The sequence below is a fragment of the Curcuma longa genome, chromosome 3, assembly GCF_044706935.1.
Source record: "Curcuma longa cultivar G26 ecotype Majalengka, Jawa Barat chromosome 3, ITB_CL_G26_1.1, whole genome shotgun sequence".
NCBI lineage: Eukaryota > Viridiplantae > Streptophyta > Magnoliopsida > Zingiberales > Zingiberaceae > Curcuma > Curcuma longa.
The window spans coordinates 341,134-363,361 of record NC_133863.1 but is presented as its reverse complement, the minus strand read 5'-3'; the positions used below and the strand labels follow the sequence as shown (position 1 = coordinate 363,361).

Sequence of the window (22,228 nt, the reverse complement as noted above, 5' to 3'; positions counted from 1 at the left end):
TCTTTTTCTCCATGTTCTTGATGAAAATGGGTTTGTACAATAGTTACCCACAATATTCTGTTAATTATAAAGAACTAGATATGAAAAAAGAATATGAAGAATTTTATAAAATTGAGTTTGTTAATAAATATATCTTTAAATAAAACTTAATATATAAAGACAATCATTTGCATCCATTGTCATTTGGCTTAACTATAAAAACAACAACATACATACATATGATGAATCGACTAGATATGCTTCAATCCTACTAAGTCTACGGTGATCATTATCGTTTGTAAGATGTCGGTACGCAATCGTAGATCTTCTTGCATCTAACTCCCTAAGTTTTTCGGCTCAACAAAGCATAAAATCATTTATTAAAGCATTTATTAGGCGATAGCTCATCCTTATAAAATTGCTCTATTCTTTAAAATGATTAACAAAATCATAAAATAACCATCAGCGAGTTATGGGCAAAACTCTTTTATGCACATTTTAGATTGAAAAAGTCAAAGGAGCCTATTTGTTTTCAAAGATTTAAAGTATGCCTTGACTTTTGTATGAGTTGTATAAGTTGCATGGGGCTATTGAAAAGTTTTGACAACAACTCACTTGATGGATATTTCAATGTCAAAATCAACAATCTAGACATGGACATAATTTGGAACTTGCATGAAGCCCATCTTTTACTTTTTTTGACTAGACCATCAAAAATAAATAAAAAACAATATTATTTTATCCTTGAAAAAGATCAAACAAGAGTTCACTTTGTTAGCCATTTTCATGTCAAGATAAGATGGACAAAATAAGCCACTTTCATAGCTTCCAAGTTACAAGGAGTCACACATGTTAGACCCTCATGAACATTTTATACCCAAAATAAAATAAAAAGGCAAGTCTATTGTACACCACTTTACTATAGAAATTATTTCCGCAACTCGAATCCTTCAAGATCACGTGACAACAATTTTAAAATTACACCAAAACTCTACTTTTAATATATTGAAAATAAAATAAAACAAGTTCAAGGTAACCATTTCCACTTCTATACCACTTGTATGTCGATTATAAGACCATCAAAGAGTTTTAGACGAATGACTATTTCCAAATCGAAAACAAACTATTGAGCATTTCTAATAGCCTTAAGTGGCAAAGAGCTCACTTGTTCACTTTCTTATTGCCCATATGACAAGCATACATGATCCACAAAATTAAACATCTCGTACAAATCATACATCTAGATACAAAATAGATAAGTTGAAGTTGTTTGATTGTTCTCGAAGGCAACATAAAGAGCTTGGCGACGACTGACGACGTACTCTTCTTCCAAGCTATATCCTATAACTTACAAAGATTGTAAAGAGAACAAAAAAATGGTTCCGGATCAAAGGTTTAAAGTTATCTTCTAACTAAAAGATAGTAAATTCACAAATTGAAACATAAACCATAGGTTGTCTTTGAAATGGCTAGTTGGGGCCTGTACAAAAGGTGGAGGTTATGAGAAGCCAATTGGTTCCTATATAAGTTAGCCATCCATGACCTCGAGATGTTTCGAAGTAGCAAAATTAACCGTTCACTTGCCTTTGCGGCGCTTTTGCAGTCCAACACAGTTGGGACAGTACCATTTTCCCTTGGGATGCTCTTTGAGTCCGACACACTCAAAATGGAACCATTCTATCTGGCACTGCAGTAGAAGAATATGTAGTTGTAAATCAAACCAATGCAAATGGAAGAAAGAAGAACGAGCTCGGAAAGGAGGACAAGGATATCATACATTGGGGTTGTCACAAGCAACCATGTTGCCGTAGCTAACTTGGTGGCAGACACAGTATCTGGGCTCGTTTGGATCGACAGGTAACTCCAACTCGATGGCTGGTTGTTCAGCTGCTAACCATGATCTGTGGTCAAGTATGGAGCGTCAAGCAATTGTTTGAAATTGTGAATTTGAATAATTTATGAAAGCTAAAAAATCGCCAAACGATTGAATACTTTTTACGACCCCCTCGGCCACCTTCACCCCTTCCAGATCTTGTGTTACCCTCAGCATTGGAGGCACCTGCAGCAGCAGCTGCTGCTGCAAGTTCTCGTTCTACCAATCAAAATACAAGAAAATAGTAACGCATTTGCTAGTTTAAAGATGCAAGCTTTAGCGCATGCAAAACAAAACTTTAGTTAGCCACCTCGCCGAATTTCTTCAATCTTTCTCAAATATTGATCAAGTTGTTGGATGTGAGCATCCACCTAGAGTGAAACTGAGATCAGAACAGAGAATGATACTAATTACCTAGTCAAAGCCAAGGAAAAGAATAAATAATAGTCACCTAAACTGCTAAATATGGCAAAAAAAAAAGAATGCACAGTAAAGAGCAGATTGCAGCTGGTGTACCAGCACTTACCTCGGCCAACAACAAAAAAATTAATGAAAATCCTTGACGAATTTTCAGCCAAAGATGTTACTCACACACAGCTAAACTTATTAGGAAGCAGAGACCAACCATTAACTTGGCAAAAATAATTTAAAAGCGACACAAGAAAACAGCTTGACAAATATAAGTAGAGACCTTGCATTAGCTATATATATCAAGCTCACTCCCATAAGTATCAAGTCCACCTCATTAGGTGGATATGAACTTAGAGAAGAAAAAAAAATCACCAGAGAGGGATTTTGAATCCTCTCTACTGAGATAAACAAAGGAGAGCTTCTCAAGATATGAGCATTGCTCACCCTCCCTATGGATTCAGTAAATAGGTTGTCAGTGTTTCAGTTCTAGATGGTTGATTGTATCAACCAAGACAACCCCACCTAACTTGGAGCCAATGAAATTGTGTTAATGCAATAAGAATTAACCATGCCAACATAGTACTAGTATTAATCAATGATCAAAACAATACATTTCAACATGCCAACTAGTGACCAGCACTTGAATTGACTGTCATTTTCATGATTTTATCCTCAAGATAAGTAAATATAATTGCACTAAGGCTGTACAATTTCTATAACAGAAATTAAACTACTTAATGTTTGGTGGTTGTATAACAAAAGTTTGAGGCCATTCTATTACCAATGTGAAAAACTACATTATGTGGGGCCATAAAGAATAGAGCATGTACCATATCATAGGCTTGAGTGGCCAAAGCCACCTTTTCATCAGCAATTCTAATGCAATGCTTCTGCTCTTCAAGGGCCTCATCTGAAAATTTGAATAGTGATGCATCAGGTTGAATGTTACCAGACTCTATTCTCCGTTTAATATCATTTATTTCTTGCTCACAGCGCTGCTCATTTTGCTGACGAACTCCTGCAAGAGGGATCACATTAGTATGCAAATTAATCAATATTCAACAGAGAAATCAGTTATAGGTTTGAGAGAAATAGCCAACGGCCAGCAAATTCTCTTAGCATGGTGACAGGTAACCTAAGTCGATTTTAAGTACCTGTGTATATCAACATAGTGATTGATTCTATGGCTTTATGCCCACTTATACTATAAGCATGGTGTTGGCTTTAACAATTTACAACTTCAAACCGCACCAAAGATACTAAAAAAGTTCCTAAAGGTGTATAGTGACCAATTGTCACGCCCAAGAGAAGCTAATAAGCTAGTGCAAATTCATTTTTCTTGTCATGGATGTATATATTTTTATCCAAAATATAAGTATATTATCATTATTCATTGTCTCTCAGAAAACCAAAGTCCTGTTTCACACTCTAGTTATGTTACATGCCCAGATTGACTACTGTCGAGGCATCATCCAAGCTAAGGTAGATGTCATATGCAACCAAAAATCCTAGCATTGGTTCCTTAAGGCCATGTTCCTTACAAAGGAACCAGCTAAATTTTTTTAAAGTTTGGATTTGAACTCCATTGCATAAGTGAATTTTCCATCCAGATCAAATAGAAGCAGTATAAGGAAACCTAGGGAAAATTTCCCCTATCTTTTCTTTCCCTACGTCATTTCTAACAAAGGAAACAAAGAACAAGTGACGCTGAGAAAATTTTTAGCACTTTATTTCATTCTTTTTTTCCATCCCTCGTAGGAAACATGTCTACTCAGTCATTGATCCAATAGAAAATGCAACAGTACAAGGAACTTAGTTTGATCATGCACACTCAACTGTAGTCACAGCGCAAACTAATCTTGTACAATTCAAAAATTGCTACCATCATATAGACCTCCTATGAATGGTGACAATCTTTAAGAACTCTTCTAACTATATCAAATAATGAACAATCAGTGTCTACCAGCACAATTTTGAATAATTTATGGAGCGGAATACTGACTTCCATGCAAAAAATGATCTCTATATCAAGGGCCTATATGCATCATTGCATGTGGAAGCTGGCACCTATTGACCAGAAACCTGAGACATGGAACCTAGTTGGAGTTTATGAGTGTTCCACATCACAATACACCTACGATTAAACAAGGAGGTACCATATCTTCCAACTTACAGCCACCGGTTTGATTTCACCAAATCAAGAATAGCAATAGTTAAGGAAAGGAATTTTACTTCAACAAATATATTCATGTCTCTCAACCTAATTCACCAAATAATGAACTGAATGATTGGTGTAAGTTAAAGATGAACTTTAGGGTTAAATATATTCTATAATGTTTATGCTTGATTTTATTTTGACAATTTGCTGTGTTCAGGGATGAGTTTACCCATTTGTGGTCAATAAGTTATGGCATTCACTCGTCATCCACATGTGCTTAAGGAATTACTGGTTTCTTATATGAGAAACAACAAAGGTACTGGACAACACTACTACAGGTGGGCAAAGTACACAATTGAGCAACCTCAAAAATGTGTGACCCTAAAATGTGGGCGTGTATCTTTATTAGCTCATCCATGCACAAGTATATAAGCTAGTAAAAATGTAGGCAAAATCAACTTCGTTAAGCCTGAGTTGTAAAGTGGGGAAAATGAAAATGGACCTAAATACATACAACATACATAAGAATTGTATTCTTTATAACATACCACAACAATGGAAAATATCTTGGTGAAAACACCACCATAAGACCAATCTTGTTTTACTCCACCAGTCATATTTCATCCCATTGTCTTGGCATGGTAAATGTAATCCTAAGCATGTGAGCTATTTAGAAAAGGTTACCATGCAATAGCAAAACCACCATCGGGACACAAATGTTGCTGATTAGAACGATTATGGGCTATGAGCTGGATTTGGATCTTGACAAGGGCATCAAGCCTTTAAGTGAGGAAGACTATAGTACCAAATAGAATGTTATGGGTTAATAAATAGAGTTTATAAGATTAGATAAGTTACTATGAACTTGGGCATGTAAATTGACATCTTAGATAAATTAGAGGGCAGATATAAACAAACAGGAAAAGTTCATGCATTTTAAATCTCATATATTAAAATTGATAGACCGTGTCACAAAGCCACTATACCATGCTAATACATATCAGTTCATAACCCGTATAAAACCTTGTCTTAATGAAAACAAAAATAAAAAAAGCATACCTAATAAGCTTTTGTCTAGATCTCGCATTAGAGCATAATTGCGTTGAAGCATAGCTGGTACGGACTCGACACCTGGAGAAAACAAAGAAACACCAAACGAAAAGTACAATGACAATAAAAAAGAAACAAGGAAATCCCAAATGCTAGCAAAGAACTAAAAGGAACAAAATGAGGCTTCTGATTCTTATATGCATTTGATCTTCTACTCAACACTCAGTAAAGGTAATAAAAATTGAGTAAGAAGAGGAAACTTAAACCAAGAAAACACCTAATTAACATTGACTAGTGTTGTTAAAAGTAAGCAGTAAGAACAGAAGAAAAAATTAGTTCCTAATTTTACGAAAACCATATGGTAGAATTTAAAAATAATATACAACTGCTGTGTAGAAGTATGAAAACAAGGTGAGAGAGAATATTTGGTATATAAATATAGATTCCTTTTATGCTAAATAGAGACAGATACCTTTTTATCAAAGATGATTTAAAGGTGTAATTTCATATAAAAACAAGAATAGTAAAATTACAAAAATAAAGAAACATTAATAGGTATAACTTAGCAAGAAAAAGGGAAGGACTAGTAAAAATTATGTGATAATCTATATAGTCAATATTATGTACAACGAAGGGGACAAGAACATACAGAATTAATAAAGACAAGAAAAAGAAGTGCATAAACTTGGATTACAAAATGAAGATTTTTTTTTTAGATAATTAAGAGATTAAGGTAAAATAAAGCAATTGGATCAAAAGCAGTAAAGGTAAGCTATAAAGAGAATAAACAACCATAACAATACTGCCATATTCAGATTGGTATGGTGCAACAATCCTTTAAAAGGCAACCTTAGACAATAGACATCCGGCTCACTGCTTAGTGCCTAAGCAGTAGGTGGGCACCTAAGTGGTCTTTATTAAAAGAAAATAGAATGCTATTATCATTTAAAAAAGTAACATATATCTAACAAAGCCCATTACACAATCAAAACAAGTTTACAATTCCAAGTAAACAAGTGATAATTGATAAGCAACCACATAGAAATAACAAAACAAATCATATTTCACATTGCAGGAAAAAAGACATAATAATATAGCATAAAAGCTTATATACTCTTCTAGATTTAACTCCCATTTTTTAGTTAGTATAACACATACCAATATCTAAATATGAATAGCTAGTGCCATGCTATAATATTAAAATATGGACAACCAGTGACACTACAAGCAAAATCAAGTAAGTTTATATCAATTAAGCCTAGACTCCAATTACTCTAGGAGGTGAAAAACTAAAAAAAGTACTCATTAAATTTCTCAACGTCACTCTCTTTACTTTCTTCCTCACAATCAAGTGGGGTTGGCTAATCAGATAATTAGAATTTTATTGTTATATTCAAGTGAACCAATTGCTAAAAATGAATTGGTTTTGCTTTAATCAACCTGCATGGGCCACTTAGGTGGTTCACCTGAACAACTTTTTGAAACAGCCACATAATGGAAGCAACTTAGTCACTAGGGGATACAATCCTCTTCCAATGCTAGCTAGGTAGCTATCCAAGCTGTAATGTGGTACGACCAATGAAAAATCTAGTTAATGAATTTATATAACGAAAAATTGGGCATTGAATCCAGAGGATTACATACACACACATACACACACACTAAATTCAATCGTGTATGTTGTTTGTTTACAAAACAAACTAAAGAGAGAAAAGGGTTAAGAAAGTTATAGAACAAATATTAAAATAAAAACTAAGAGGGTGTCTAAATTACATAGACAAGAAATTTTTTAGAAATGACAGTTTTGGATAACTTGTAACTATTATTTGATAAAAAATCTGATAAAAAATGTTTTTAACACCAATAGTTAAATGGGGTGGAGCATCTAAAGTTTGTGCTGATAAAAATGTGTGATTAAAAATGTCTTGAAAACCAATAATTAAATGGAGTGGAGCTTCTAAAGTTATGTGAGCATGATAACTCTCCTAAGGTAAAGTTAAAGTCTCATATCATAGGACAATGAATCCTCGAATTGGAATCCATATAGTCATTAAAAGGCAATATAACTCATATCAGATTAAGAAAGCAAAAATATATAAAAGGAATAACTTAAATGCTTAAAACATAAGAAATCATAATTAACATATGTTTGACCCTTTTTCATACAATCATATGTGCTTAATTAATACCATTTTCATCCTGAAGTTTCAATATTTGACCCTTTTTCTTTTATATGCTAGTTTTTAGATTGATTTTAGGTGACAAGTGTTTGTTAGCTCCAAGTATCCATTAGGTCGAACAGTACACTCCAGGAGTGGCATTTAAGTTGGGGTTTAATCCATCTTCATCCGATTTTGAGCTCTTATGTCCTGTTAGTGGACAAGAAAGTGCATTCTAAAGAAACACGAACTTATCTGCTATTTTTCACCCAGTAAAAATGGCAAGTTCTCTTTCATAACAAAATGTGTATAATTGTGAAGAGAATAGATATTAATCATCGAAAACATACTGAAGGAGGGGCGGAAGGAAGAAACATAACATAACTAGTAATTACTTATCCAAAAATGCATCTTTCCTTCTATTTGTCTATTTCTATCTAAAACTTAGACAACTGCCTCGTACGCACTCCCCAAAGTGCCAGAGAAATCAAACAGAGTGTGTTTTACACCGAGCAAACAATACTTTTAAAAAATCTAAACTTCTCGATCGCTAGTACTCATTTCAATATTTCTCATAAGATATGCACGAAGAAAGATGTTCAAGGCATAATTTTTACAAGGCAGTGAGGGTGCAGAAAAGAAGGCATGAAACGGCGAAAAATCGAGGAGGAACAGAAAGACAAGGAAAGAACTAGATTTGAAATGAAAAAGAAAAAGAGAAGAAACCAGGAAGAAATAAAAGAGATAACCAGTTGCGAGATTAGGGTTTCAGCTTACTAGCTCGGAAATCTTCGAGGAAACCCATTTCGGAAGCCGATCAGGAAGCTGAATCTGTACTTTCGCCAGAATCGCCGCTCTTTCGATTTTCGAACTGCGATTTCGGGCGGATTGCCGATCGGACTGCGTGCGTTTTGGGAATGATCGAATCGAGGAGACCGTACCGCTTGACTTCACAGGATGCAAAATGGAGGGGAGTAATGGGCCGACCTTTAGCCCAATTTGAAGCCACATTAGGCCGGCCCATCAGGCCCATTTATATAAACCTGTTTATTTAATTAATGTCATATTTAATATAATTCTCTTTAAATCTCCCATAAATACGGCTCGATAAAGATAATAATAATTTATATTTTGCACGAAAAATATTTGCAAGAGCACAAACTACTTCTCACAAGCTTATCAATAATACAAACAAAACAATCTCTAACTCATACCCTTTATTTGTTATCTCTGTCACCCTAGTGACTCCATACGATCGGATCTTATAATCATCTGTGATAAGGTAAATCGAAAAATTACAGTTGATCACGACGGAGGAGGACATTATCTCGACTTCGTTGAGATTCGACCTTTGTCCACTTCAACAACTCTGTTCCGTCGTAATCAACTTAACTATGTTCTAAGGAGCGAAACATTACCTTCTCGATTGTTAGAGTAAGTTATCGATGATGAATGATGAAATTATCGAATTGTTAAGGCCTAATGGAGAGGAATGAAAATAATAATAAAAAAAGAAATTATATTTCATTTTTATAATATAAATAATTAAAAGCATTTAAACAGGTGCTTTTAAAAGCATTTAATTTTTTTTTTTGTTGGGTCGAATTTTTTCAAATATTTAAGCGCACGTGAGGGCGGCGGCAGCCTCCTGGACGAGCGGCACGGTGGCGTGGACGGAGAGCTCCGCCTCCCTCTCCACCATCTCGCGGCAGTGGTCCGCCGACCCTCCCTTGCTCTCCGCCATGGTCTTGACGAACGCCACGAACCTCCTCCAGTTGTCCGGCTGGAACAGGTCGGGCCCCATCCGGAGGTACGTGAAGGCCGCCATCTTCTCCGAATCCCTGGCCGCGGCCGTCACAATCTGCTCGTGCGCCGTCTCGTCGTACCTCGGCAGCGCGTTCTCTCCGGCCAGCTCCACGCCGGCCTCCCTGGCCGCCGCCGCCACCTGCCTGACGAGCTCCTCCGGCTTGCACGCCGCCTCGCGGGGCTGCTCGCCGTCGCGCATCTCCACGCAGGTGAAGTTGAACACGGCGCCGTGCCGGCCCAGCATGCGGGCGATGGGGAGGTACCCGTCGCGGTAGCGGGTGTTGTAGTAGCCGGCGGTGAGCTCGGGGGCGTGGGACCGGGTGCCGTAGTGCCAGTGGATCCCGGCCACCTTAACAGAGATCTTGACGCCGGCGGAGTCGAATACAGAGGTGGCGGAGGAGAGGATGCGCTCGCCGTGATCGAGGAGCATCTGAGAGTACCAGGACAGAAAGAACTCGCCGTAAGCCCCGTTCCAACCGCCGTCGTGGCGGAAGAAGGCGGTGTCTTCGGGCCAGTTGTTGTAGCCGCCGGCGTCGGAAGGCCCGCCATGGCCCCACTCCGTCTTCCCTGCGGCCTCCGCCGCGGTCTTCAGGTTACTCAACATGTACTGCAATCATCGAAAGAATTCCTCCAAAGCTTCAATTTTTAAGATCAATCAAATCGAGGAACAGAGAATTTTTCACATCGCGACCTTATCGTAGCATTGGAATGCTCCGATGCCGGGGAATTTCCAGGTGCCTTCGGCCTCGGGGTACGACGGGTACCTCAGCTCGCCGGCAGGACCCATGCCCACTTGAATCTCCTGCATAGCAAAATGCAATTCCGATTAAATCACAAAAAAAAGAGGAACTTTTAATGGATAGGTCGATGGATTCTCCGGGGGCTTACGACGATGGTGGAGCCGAGGAGGTGGGCGAAGCGGTGGCGGAAGGCGCGCATGAAGTCGGCGTAGCACTGGACGGGGGAGCGGCCCTTGAGGACGGGGAGGGCGTCGCAGCCGAGGGAGAGGTACTCGGGGTTGCGGCGGCCCCATTGGTCGGTGTAGGCCAGGTCCGGGTCCTTCTTCACTTCCTCCAGAACCCAGTCCGGCAATGGTATTCTGCATCATTCCAATAAAAATCCTCTTTTTTTTTTCTTTCTTTCTTTTCATTAGATCGGAAAGCAATTTGCTAAACAAAGACAATAATTTTCAAGAAGAAATTGTTTTCTAAGAAGTAAAAATGAAAATTCCCCTATAGAGAGTTCTGATATTATGTGCGGCACAGCCTACGCGATCCTGTGCGCGACACCGCCGACCCCCGTCGTTTCGCCGCCCTCGCCGGTGCGTCGCGGTGGTCGGCGGCGTCAGATTCCGATCGTGTGGCCGGAATCCGACGAATTCGGCTCGGAAACTCACCGAATCCAGTGCGCGACCACTGGCTGCCAAATCGCGGCCGATTTTCGGCCAAATCGCGAGTATCAGATTTCCGGCGATTTGATCAAATCTGGCCCAGCCACTGTCAGGCGTGATTCCGGCCAAATTGCGCCGGATTTCGGTCACAATCCGGTCAGAATCTGACGCCGACCGACGCATCGGCGAATGGCGCGTTGATTGGGCCCGGTCCGACAATCCAGTGGCCGGACGAGGCTGCACGTGGCCAGTCGAGGGCTGCGGCCACCGTCGGCCGGGAGCGACTCCGGGCCCGATCGACGCGCCGCTTGCCGAGTGGCGGGTCGGCCGGCGTCGGATTCCAACCGGATTGTGACCGAAATCCGACGAATTCGATCGGAAACCGTCGAATCCAGCGCGACCACTTGACTGCCAGATCCGGCCGCGATTTGGTCAAATCACGATCACTGCCAGTGGCCGCCCGCGATTTCGGCCACAATCTGGCCCAGCCATCCGACACCGATCGACGCGCCGGCAAGTGGCGTGTCGATCCAGTCAGAATCTGACACCGACCGGTGGCCGGCACGATGCGCAAGGGCCCGGCAACAACGGCGGTGGCCGGACGGGGGCGGGGGGGGGGGGGGGGACAGAGCACTGTACATTCCTAATTTTGGACAGTCAAATGAGTCAAATGTGACGCGCGATCGGTAATGAATGGTGGATTTGGCGTCGCGCATGAGCGCGCAGGAAACAGACACGCAAAATATCATTTTCGCCCCTTAGAAACGAACAGGAATAGGGATTCATCCAAAAAGATGGAAAATTTTTTTTTGACGAATTTTGAGATCGAAAAGAACAGACAAAAAAGGGTTAGAAACGGATTCAGAAGCGGAAATCGCAGCGGCAAAAAGTGAAAAAGAAAATGGAGAAAGGGGGAAAAGGGCGTACGTCACGCTGTCGCCGACGTTGCCGCCGCACTGATGGAAGGACATGACCGCCTGGACCTTGAGCCCGATCCGGGAAGCCATGTCCATGAACTCGTCGTAGCCGCGCCAATCGTACTCCCCCGGCCGCTCCTTCTCCACCATTCCCCACCACACGTCGACCATCACCCCCTCCACGCCGGCGTTCTTCAGCGCCATCAGGCTCGCGTTCATCGCCTTCCTACGGTTCAGCCCCCCGCCAGGCTTCACTGTATCCAGCGGCATCATGACGAACACCGGAACCCCCTTCACCGCCCCTCCCCCGCCAAGGTGCTCCCTCACCTCCGCTTCCGGCTGCCGCGCCACCACCGGCGCGTCGCACGCCGCCGACAGACAGGGCAACGCGGTCGATCGGGCCGGGCACGCCGCCGGCGCTGTCTCGATCTCCGTCTGCGCGGCCCCGATCTGGATCCGGAAGCGTCGGTCCGCCGCCTGGGGTTTCCAGACCGCCGCCGGCGCGGACTGGGGATCCGCCCTCGCCGCCGACCCCGTCTCCACCATCAGCATCGGCGTTCCCCGGAGAGTCCCGACCTGTTGCGCCAAATTGAACGCCATTCTTATTCAAATCCGCTCCCTCTTCTTCTTCTCTCGACCACTCCCTTTCTCTCCTCGACTTTATTCAATTTCCTTTACTGGATTCGATCAACGGCGAGGCGGTCCGGAATTTATAGCCGGAGACGGCGATCGCCGCTCCGCCACGTGCCGCGCTGGGGACAACCAAATATAGCACGCAGGTGTGGGGCACGGCTTGCATCTCCAATCGGTTGCCTCCACGTGTATGACTTCAAACGATACCAACGGCCAATCAGGTCACGTGAGGCTGGGCATTGCAGTAAGTCAAAGCAACCACTCGTGAAATTTGAATTAATAAAATATTATTAAAAATTCTTTTAGTTATTTGGATGCTACTTTAAGACAAGCTATCAATAGGACTTTTTAAAAAAATAAAAAATAAATAAAATCTATTTTAAGTCGACATTATTATTCCTTTTATGGGGCATAATTTAAGTTTAGTTGTTGGATATGGTCCTACTTTCAAGGTGTATAATGGGAATAAAAGGAACTTTTTAGTTGGTGGTTTAACTAATCACTAACTAATTATGCAACTCCTTTTGTTAGGGATGATAAAAATTAAAGATTTATTGCTACAAGTAACAAGAATATATATATATATATATATATATATAAGAACAATATATATTATTAAAAATAATATATTTTTTAGCTAATTTACTATTTTCGGTAAGAAATAGATATTAATGTTTTTAGGGTTCAAAACTAGAGGTATAGGGAAGCAATTGTTGTGGTGTTTCTTTCCCTCATCAAGTTTCATTCATACCTTGCACCACCTCATCACAAATATGAACTCGATGCCGGCGAGTTTCCGATGAATGGAGTCGGCGAGTTTCCGATGAACGGAGTCGATGAGGCTGGATCAAAATGTACAATGTGTGCACATCCACCTACATGATATAACAGCTTTTAACCAGACAGAAACATGATACTTTCTCAAATAATAGAGAAGAAAGTAAAGCATCTCTTAACAGAAATCCTATTTCTCTCTCTGTCTCTCAAAATCAAACGGAGGCAGAGACAGAAATCCTATTTCTGTCTCTGTATTTATGTCTCTGTCTCTGAAACCAAACGCAGCCTTAAGTCTATCTTAGCACAAGGCCAGTGGTTCCAAACAACTAAGAAATGATAATCAGATAAAATAACTAGATTACATCTTCAAGCAAGCATATCGACAAAGTTCAATGTGTTATAAAGGAATGAATTTGCTTTTCCCTTAAACATAAATTGAAGAACAACTACATTCTTAATTATCTTGTAAAGTTGTTACAAAGAATTTACTTGGAACTTGAGGTTGCTGGCCATGGTTGCGAAAATCTGGCCCTTCTCATAGCAATGACGATTCGATTGAATGCTCAACGTTTGGCAAAATGGTTTCTGAAACTATATACTTGCAGAAATTATGCAGTGGCGAGAAAATCATGCTTCCATCTCAACTCATCCAAGTAAATCTGCTCCACTTCAGAATGGATTGTATCACCAGAATAAAACTGGTGAACCCTTTTCTGCACCTCGATCCAACTACATCCTGGCAACTTAATTCCACAGTTGTTTCAGTCTCTTTCTGACCTTCCCAACATCTTCCCATTTGCCGCACTTGCTGGATCATAGCAGCCTTCTTCCTTTGAGCTGCTTCAGTTCCTAGGGAAAAAGAAGAAGCAAATTTTAAAGGAGAATAATTAACACAGGTATGAAAACAAAGTTTGGTTCATATGATATAAGATATCAAGACAAATCAGAAAATACGCAAATTCACATGATGTTAAATTAAAATTATATATCATAATATCCTTACTATGATTAAGATAGAAACAATCTCCCATATTTATTTAAGATTTTAATTTTCAATGACATCATTGTAAACTAAATTTGAAGTGCTAAGAGTACAAACAGTGTGTTTGTAGAATTGCGCATACACATTTTATACAGTTTTGCCTTTCTTTTTAATGTATATACTGCATATTTAAGTGCAACTCCAGTGATTATAAATTTGGAGAAGACTTGTGCAGTAAGGAACTTTTGATATATGCCCACATAAAATCTTGATGATCATAGTAAGATCTCAAGAAGAACGGTGAGCACTGCGCCTTTCGACTATAACAGGGTGGGTATTGGTTTCTAATGACGGTTGCAATGTGGCTGTTGTTAATATTTTGTCAAAGAAGAAATGGCATTTGCAGCATGACAGACAGCACATGGTAAATCCAAAAAAAAATGCATCAAGATGATTTTGATGACAGTATCTAGACTATAGTATCATTTCTGTCGAGACAAATCCATACACATGTTTTGAGAAATCAAAGACAAAATGTTGAACAAATCAACTTGTTAATTTTCAACCTATGGCAAGTCTACTATTCTATTTTCAAGTGACGATTGAGGGGTGATAGGTTTGTGGGCTAACAAACGACTGATGGGATGGTGCACCCATATTTTTATCATGAACAAATTACTCAATTTATCAAAATCAGTTAAAAAAATCTACTATCGTATATCCAATAACAATGCAGGTAAATTCTAGGGCATCCCAAAGCAAGTGCCTATAAAATTAACTCAATTTGGGGCTAAAGGTCAATGAGAAGACTAGCCAACTGCCACAAGGACATCGCTCGCCACCCAATCATGCCTACTCTTCCACACGAAGCAAAACCCAAGCTATTCCTCACCGTCAGATCTCCATCCAACGGTCATCATTACTCTTCGTGCATGTCCAAACAGCGCCCACTCCCCCGTTTTCACAAAAGCAGTGCTCCAATTCATGAAATTACTAAAAAAGCTGTTTCTCTTACTGCTTACATTTAGTAAATAAGACATTCTCTACCAGATTGTCACGCTATTGTACTGCTGTAAGAAAGAATCTATAAAATCAAGTCCGAGGTGGAGGTCATCCCTGAGATAGATGTCTGCATCTAGATAAAGAATCCAAAAACGACATAGCATTTCATATCCATACTTGTTTTCCAACATTTGATCAATTCAATTCTAGACGGTCGAAAATAGCACTTTGAGTAGAACGTGCTTAATTCAATGGAAACCATGCACATCTGTGTTTTTCCATCCTGTCTCTTTGCCATAACCACGTCTTTGAATTTGATAGTCAAACAACCAAAGGCATCATAATTTTGTCCAACTCCTCGTTTGAGTACACTGAATCCTAACTATACTCAGGCTCTACATATAAAACAAACTACCAAGGGTTCTTTCACAATAGGAACTTATTAATATTTCCTCTCGCAGTGTAGACCTTCTACTTCTCAAACTATATGCTTCTAAACTAGCTCTCGAACTCGTTCCTTCTCCTTTAGTTCATCCTCTCTCTTTTGGATCATAAACTTATGCAAATATCCCTTCCTAATTAACTTGTTGATCTGAAACTTCAGGTGAATGCACTTCTTTATTGTCATGCCCATGTTCCAAGTTACATTGAAAGTAGTTTATTCTATCCTTCTTATGGAAATGGAATGCCATCTTCTTGTCTAATTCCTTGAGATAAAATTTTTTTAAGCTCTATAGCATTTTTCCTAGAAACAATAATCTTAGCCAAACCCTTTTAATTGTCTTGATATTTGATTGCTTCGTAAGAGTTTCGAGGTAGTGTAGGGGCCTCTCCTTTTTCTCCTCTCCTTTCATATGTGCAACCATCTTTGTCTTGAACAGAATCACTGTGGTCCTTTGCATAGGGAACAAAGTTGTGGCTCCTAAGTATTGTTTTGGTGATTAGCCTTGGAGTTTTTGTTGCTTCAGTAGCTACTTTTAGGACGACATAGATTGCTATATTTCTTGTTATAGTATCTTTCCGCATTGTTGTGACTCAAGGGAAACGTTTTGATACTTGAAGAACTATCATTAGGTAGGACTTCGACTTTTCAGCTTCACTACAGTCGTGACCCACTTATGTTAACTCCTCCTCGCTTGACGTATGTAAGTGTTCTTCGACTTGCTTGGTAGACGTGAGATTTTGTATTCGAGATGGACTTCAAAACTAGTGAAGCAAGAGTTGGCAAGCTCTCATATCCTAGAGCATCATGTTTCCTTAACATGAGTTGTCATGTCCACCAATCATTGGTAGCAAAAGATGAAATCGTCACTTCCTGGAAGGGGGTAACAGAGGGCTTCATCCAGCAACAGTAGCGTCTGCAGGAGTGGGTGAGGCAACCAGCGACTCAGCTCAGCTCAAAGCAAGTTGAAGAACACCATGTTAGGTTCTAACCACAAGTTCCTTTCTTGTATAGGCGAACTATACTATCAATATTGTAATTCATTATACTATGAAGCAAAATTAATATTGTAAACCTAGAAAACATTCATAAGCAAACTAAACACTTAGCTGAGAGAATAGCTCGTTTATGATCATTTAGTATGAAACCCTATAAAACAAATAAGCTAACATATGTTTCTAATCTCTCCATGATAAACAACTAAGATCATACACAAACTCGCGTTGGTAATGTTCACGAATAAAATCCAAGCAGTGTTTTCAAGTGGAAGATCGCAAAATAGTGATGATAAGCATAATAATTTCAAGAACCTTCAGTAGTAGTTTTAAACTTCACAACTACTAACTAGTATTGCAAGAATATTTTGCTTAGCATGCAAATTACTGAACTATCTCAAACAAAATTACATACTACAAATTACTTAAGGACTTAAGAAACTTCAAAACATGTCACCAAAAGGATGTTGGAAAGAAAAAAAAACTAACATAAGGATTCCAGATAGCAGCGCAGTTGAGCATTAATTAGTAGTCGACTGTAGCAGTTTCTCCAGCTTCAGTCTTTCCCACATTCTGCAATATATAAGAGTGAGTATATTAAGAATGAGTATAAGAGAGTTTGAAATTCATGAGAAGACTTTGCCATGGTTTAAAGTCGAAGAGCAGAATTAGAATACACACCTGACCTGTTAATAAAGCCATCTTTGCATTGCATTGACAGAAAACTCTTCTACATATGCCTTCAGCAGGCTAGAATTGCTTTGCAAAACATTTGGGACAATTTGAATGGTTTGCTGCAATAATTTTGACCATCTCATTTACATCTTTATCACGAGTATCAATGTGAACCTCCTTTAGCCCATGCAGATGTTTTATGCCATTGACTGATTCAGGGGAGGAAAGTATTTTAAGAATTTCGAGGCTTCGGATTACACCTACTTTGAAATTGTGCCAACTAATTTCCAGGAACTTAAGTTGTGCAAACCCTCCCCAATCGAAGACCAAATCCTTATCATTATTGACAAATGACTGAAATCCTAGTTTCAGGTTGACCAAAGCAAGGAGATTTCTCAAGACTTGTAGATCCTGGAGCTGCAATAGTGTGCAGAACAGAGATATCTTGACAACATACTACAGAGGTGAAAACCAAGGAGGCAATTCGCCAAGTTCACAACTTATCAGGAGATTGCAGAGCAGCAATGGTGGCGAAGCTACCTCATCGAGTGCCTTTTTCAGACTGCTGTTTACCTGATGCAAAATCTTTAGAGATCGAAGGGTGAGCTTCGAGAGCAGGGCGCTGATCTCCTCTAGCATTGAGAAAGTACCAAATATAGTAATCGTCAATTTATATTAAAAATCTCTCCTTGAGCACATGAGCTATCTTGGGAGTTATTCTGTAGAAAAGTATTTGATGCCCCAGACTATAATTGTCCTCCAAAGCTAGAAAATATTGGTAGAGAAATCTTGCAAAAGTGCAACCGACTTCCACTTGCGATCCGAGGTCTTTTGGCTTCCAGACCTAATAAAAAAATTGAGGAACGGAAAGACTTATGCGACCACCTTCGTTTGGAGATAGAAACTAATGATATATTGTCAAAGATCTATCAGATATTAGTTTTGAGTTACAATGACTTGCCTTACCATCTCAAGCCTTGTTAGTTGTTCTTAGATATATTCCCTAAGGATTATGAGATCCACCAAAGCGCTTGATTAGACATTGGATTGCTGAAAGGATTGTGAGTGGCGTAGGCAGCTTGCTCGCTGAGAAAGTCGTCGTGCGCTGCTGTTGGTGAGTCGTAGCTTGGTGCAGCCATCAGAATTTGACGATAGTAGGACAGTGAAATCCTACCGCGTCCATGACATGATGCTCGATGTCATACTCTCGATATCAAGGAAGAACTTTGTGGTGCTACTGAAGGAGCACCTCCACGATTCCACCACAACATCAGAAGATAAGACACTTATCGTGGCATGGAGGAAACAGTGGACTAGTGCATGACATTGATGTGTCCCACCTCCGATCGTCATTGAGGTGGGACAAATCAATAAGGATCAGAGGTGGGACACATTAGTGTCAAACACTAGTCTACTACTTCCTCCATGCCACGATAAGCGTCTTATCTTCTGATATTGGGTAGAATCACGAAGGTACACCTTCAGTAGCACCACAAAGTTCGCCTTTCTCGATATCAAGAGTATGACATCAAGCATCATGTCCTAAACACGGCAAGATTTCGCTGTCCCACTATCATCAAATTCTGATGGTTGCACCAAGCTATGACTCACCAACTGGTTGAAGCAGCACACAACGACTTTCTCAGTGGCAAACCGCCTATGTCACTCACAATCCCTTCAACAATCCACCGTCTAATTAGGTGCTTCGGTGAATCTCATAATCCTCAAGGAAGATGTCTAAGAACAAGCAGCAAGACTTGAGATGATAAGACAAGTCATTGTAACTCAAAATTAGTATCTGATGATCTTCGACAGCATATCATAAGTTTCTATCTCCAAACGAAGGTGATCGTGCATGTCTTTCCATTCCTCAAGTTTTTTATCAGGCCTAGAAGCCAAAACAATAATCGGAGATAAAATACCTAGATTACAACTTCAAGCAAGCATATCAACAAGTTCAATATGTTGTAAAGGAATGAATTTGCTTTTCCCCTAAAAACAAATCAAAGAATAACTACATTCTTAATTATCTTGTAAGATAGTTACAAAGAATTTACCAGGAACTTGAAGTTGTTGGCATAACAAAACATGTTGGCCATGGCTGCGAAGATCTACCCTTTCATAGCAATGTCAATTCGATTGAATGTCCCAGCATTTGGCAAAATGGTATCTGAGACTATATATTTGCAGAAATTATGCAGTGGAGAGAAAAATCATGCTTCCATCGATTCAACTAATTCATCCAAGATCTCGTAAATCTGCACCACTTCAGGATGGATTGTATCACCAGAATAAAACTGGTGAACCCTTTTTTCCACCTCGATCCAACTACATCCTGGCAGCTTCTTTCCACCCAGTTGATTCAGTCTCTTTCTGACCTTCCCAACATCTTCCCATTTGCCACACTCGCTGTATAAATTTGCGAGCATGAAGCCATAGTCAACACTCTTAGGTTCGATCTCAAGTAGCTTCCTCAGTGCCAATTCAGCCAAATCCTTGGCACCATGAATTCTGGCACCATTGAGCAAAGAACCCCACACAACCTCATCAGGCTCAATTCTCATATCCCTCACGATATCCATTGCAACATCAAACCTACCAGCCCGGCTAAGAAGGTCTATGACACAACCATAATGCTCGATCTCGGGATCAATTGTATAGTCTTGAGTCATAGAGTTGAAGTAACCAAGCCCGTCATCCACCAATCCTGCATGAGTACAAGCATTCAGAAGGCCCATAAAAGTGACTTGATCAGGTTGAGGACCCTCTTGTTCCATCCTACAAAAGGTTTCTATTGCCAAACTGCTATGTCCCTGGAGAGCCAAGCAATTGATCATGGAATTCCAAGATGTAATGTTCTTCTCAGACATTGTAGAAAAAATCCACCTTGCTCTTCTTCACATTGCCACATTTGCCATACATATCAATGAGTGCATTGCAAACAAAGGGGCTATCTCCCATGCTGTTCTTGAAGACATACCCATGGAGGGATTTCCCGAGATGGAGCATACCAAGGTGCGCACAAGCAGAGAACAGGCATGATGCAGTCGTCTTATTTGGCTGGGCGCCATCAACAACCATCCTGGAGAAGAATGAGAGCGCCTCTGAGAAAAGACCATTCTGGGTGCACCCAGAAATCACTGCATTCCAGGCAGGGACATCCCTATCAGGCATTTCTTCAAACATGAAGAGGGCTTTCCCCATCTGCCCTGTTCGCATGTACCCAGTGAGAAGAGCCGTCCAAGACACCACATTTCTCTGAGGCATTTCGTCGAACAGATACCGGGCAGCATTGGTGTCGGAGAACCTGGAGTAGGAATCCATGAGCGCGGTGCGCACAACGGCGAAGTCATGGAATCCGGACTTGGAGAGGAGTGAGTGGAGGGTGCTGGCAAAGCGGGGGTCGGAGCAGGACTTGAGGAGGGAGGGATAGATATACTCGTTGGGGCGAGGAGCTGGGGCGCCGCGGAGCATGGCGGCGAAGAGTTGGAGGGCAGCAGGGGAGTCGGGATCAGGGCGGGAGGCGTAGGCGGAGATGAGGGCGGAGTAGAGGAAGATGTTTGGAGCAGGGAGCGAGTCGAAGATGAGGCGGGCGTAGGAGATGTCGGCGAGGACGAGGGCGGAGAAGCGCAGGAGCTTGAGGGCGTAGAACTGGGTGCGTCCATGGCCCAGGGAGAGAAGGAAAGCCTGGATCTGCTTCAAATGCCGGAGGGTGGTGCATCGGTGGAGCAGATCGACGTGGTGGTGGTTGAGGGAGAGGACCGCCGGCCAAGGGGCGGCGATGGCGGCGCAGGGCATCGTCGTGGTTGGAAATGAAGGTCCACTGAGGTGCAAGGGAAATTATCAAAATACCCAGGCTCAAACAATTTTTACTAAAAGCCCCTAAATTATAATAATATCAAAATCCTCTGCTCACTCCAGTTGATCCACAAGCAACATCAATCGGAGAATTGAAATGTAGTTCTTCAAAGGTAAATCCTTTCACCCAAATCAACACAAGAATCATAGCCCTGACAAAGAAGAACAGTTAATCGGCAGTACAACAATATAATTAAAGGAAGCAAGTCTAGACGAAGATCAAAAGTTCAAAGGAGGCATGTAGATCTAGAATTGACGTACTTCGATCAGGCAAACACGGAATCGAAATTGTATACTAGTGAAAATCCACAAGCGATATCGATCGGAAAATTCAACTGTACTTGTTCAAAGGTAAATCCCTTCGCCCAAATCAACACACGAAAACACAAGAATCATAGTAATATCCTTCTGCAAACCTATCTCACAAAGAAGTATAACAATATAATTAAAGGAAGCAAGTCGAGACGAAGATTAAAAGTTCAAAAGAGGCATGTAGAACTAGAATTGACGCACTTCGATCAGAAAAACATGGAATTGAAATCGTACACTAGTGAAAATTCTGCGACCATGGGATTTAGGGAAAGCTAGCTTACAGGGATAAGAATGGAACCTCAAGGCGTGCGATCCGCCTGCTTCTCGGCACCGGAGAGATCGACCTTGATGGGGAACTCGTCCTGCACGAAGTCCGTGCGCCACTCGCGCTCCTCCTCCTCCTGGAGCTTGAGGGAGAAGTTGCGGGTGGGGGACGCTCTGAACCTCGCGGAGCCGCTTCAGGGGATGATAGTCACCTTCTCCTGGATCTTCTCGTCGGTGTGGAAATCGAGGGTCATCCTCGAGTAGTGACGCCAGGAGGACTTCATCGCCGTTTTGGTACGGACGCGGCCCATCTCGGCGGAGGCGGCGATGAACTCTACTTCTCTCGTGGCGCCGCCGCTTCCGGTCGTGGAGGCGGCGGGATTGTGTGGGAGGGGCAATAAATCGGATCGGATTCAGAGCAACGTTAGGGTTAGATATATATAGCCGGTAAATTTAGATTTGGTCAGTTAGGTTAGCTGGCCTGTTAAATAGGTTGGTTTGTTTAGGCCCGCGATCCGTGTAAATTGACTCGCAACAAAGCTTGG

General features: G+C 41.0%; 3 protein-coding genes and 1 long non-coding RNA gene across 5 annotated transcripts; all 4 read right to left on the bottom strand.

Moving 5' to 3' along the window:
* Positions 1-1,181: 1,181 nt before the first annotated feature.
* On the bottom strand, positions 1,182-8,539 carry LOC141824547 (PHD finger protein ING1). Its single transcript, XM_074711859.1, has 7 exons — positions 8,408-8,539; positions 5,481-5,552; positions 3,094-3,281; positions 2,163-2,223; positions 1,972-2,071; positions 1,757-1,880; positions 1,182-1,666 (listed from the first exon to the last, which is right to left on the bottom strand). The coding sequence occupies exons 1-7, from the start codon at positions 8,433-8,435 to the stop codon at positions 1,556-1,558; spliced, it is 684 nt and encodes a 227-aa protein (XP_074567960.1). The 5' UTR covers positions 8,436-8,539; the 3' UTR covers positions 1,182-1,555.
* Positions 8,540-9,242: 703 nt separating this feature from the next.
* LOC141823289 (beta-amylase 1, chloroplastic-like) lies at positions 9,243-12,365 on the bottom strand. The gene is made up of 4 exons (XM_074710554.1): positions 11,754-12,365; positions 10,325-10,535; positions 10,128-10,238; positions 9,243-10,043 (listed from the first exon to the last, which is right to left on the bottom strand). The coding sequence occupies exons 1-4, from the start codon at positions 12,341-12,343 to the stop codon at positions 9,249-9,251; spliced, it is 1,707 nt and encodes a 568-aa protein (XP_074566655.1). The 5' UTR covers positions 12,344-12,365; the 3' UTR covers positions 9,243-9,248.
* A 685-nt stretch (positions 12,366-13,050) lies between these two features.
* On the bottom strand, positions 13,051-13,787 carry LOC141823291 (uncharacterized). Of its 2 annotated transcripts, none has more exons than XR_012601395.1 (2): positions 13,632-13,787; positions 13,051-13,251 (listed from the first exon to the last, which is right to left on the bottom strand). It is a non-coding gene; the product is annotated as an uncharacterized LOC141823291 (long non-coding RNA). The 2 variants fall into 2 exon arrangements; XR_012601396.1 differs by having other exon boundaries at positions 13,643-13,787.
* Positions 13,788-13,812: 25 nt separating this feature from the next.
* LOC141823290 (pentatricopeptide repeat-containing protein At1g33350-like) lies at positions 13,813-22,060 on the bottom strand. Its single transcript, XM_074710555.1, is given in 6 exon segments — positions 13,813-14,002; positions 17,064-17,147; positions 17,256-19,171; positions 19,307-20,140; positions 20,142-21,259; positions 21,718-22,060. Coding segments are annotated over 2 exon segments (1,584 nt in total). The 5' UTR covers positions 21,048-21,259; positions 21,718-22,060; the 3' UTR covers positions 13,813-14,002; positions 17,064-17,147; positions 17,256-19,171; positions 19,307-19,462.
* Between the last annotated feature and the right edge of the window lie 168 nt (positions 22,061-22,228).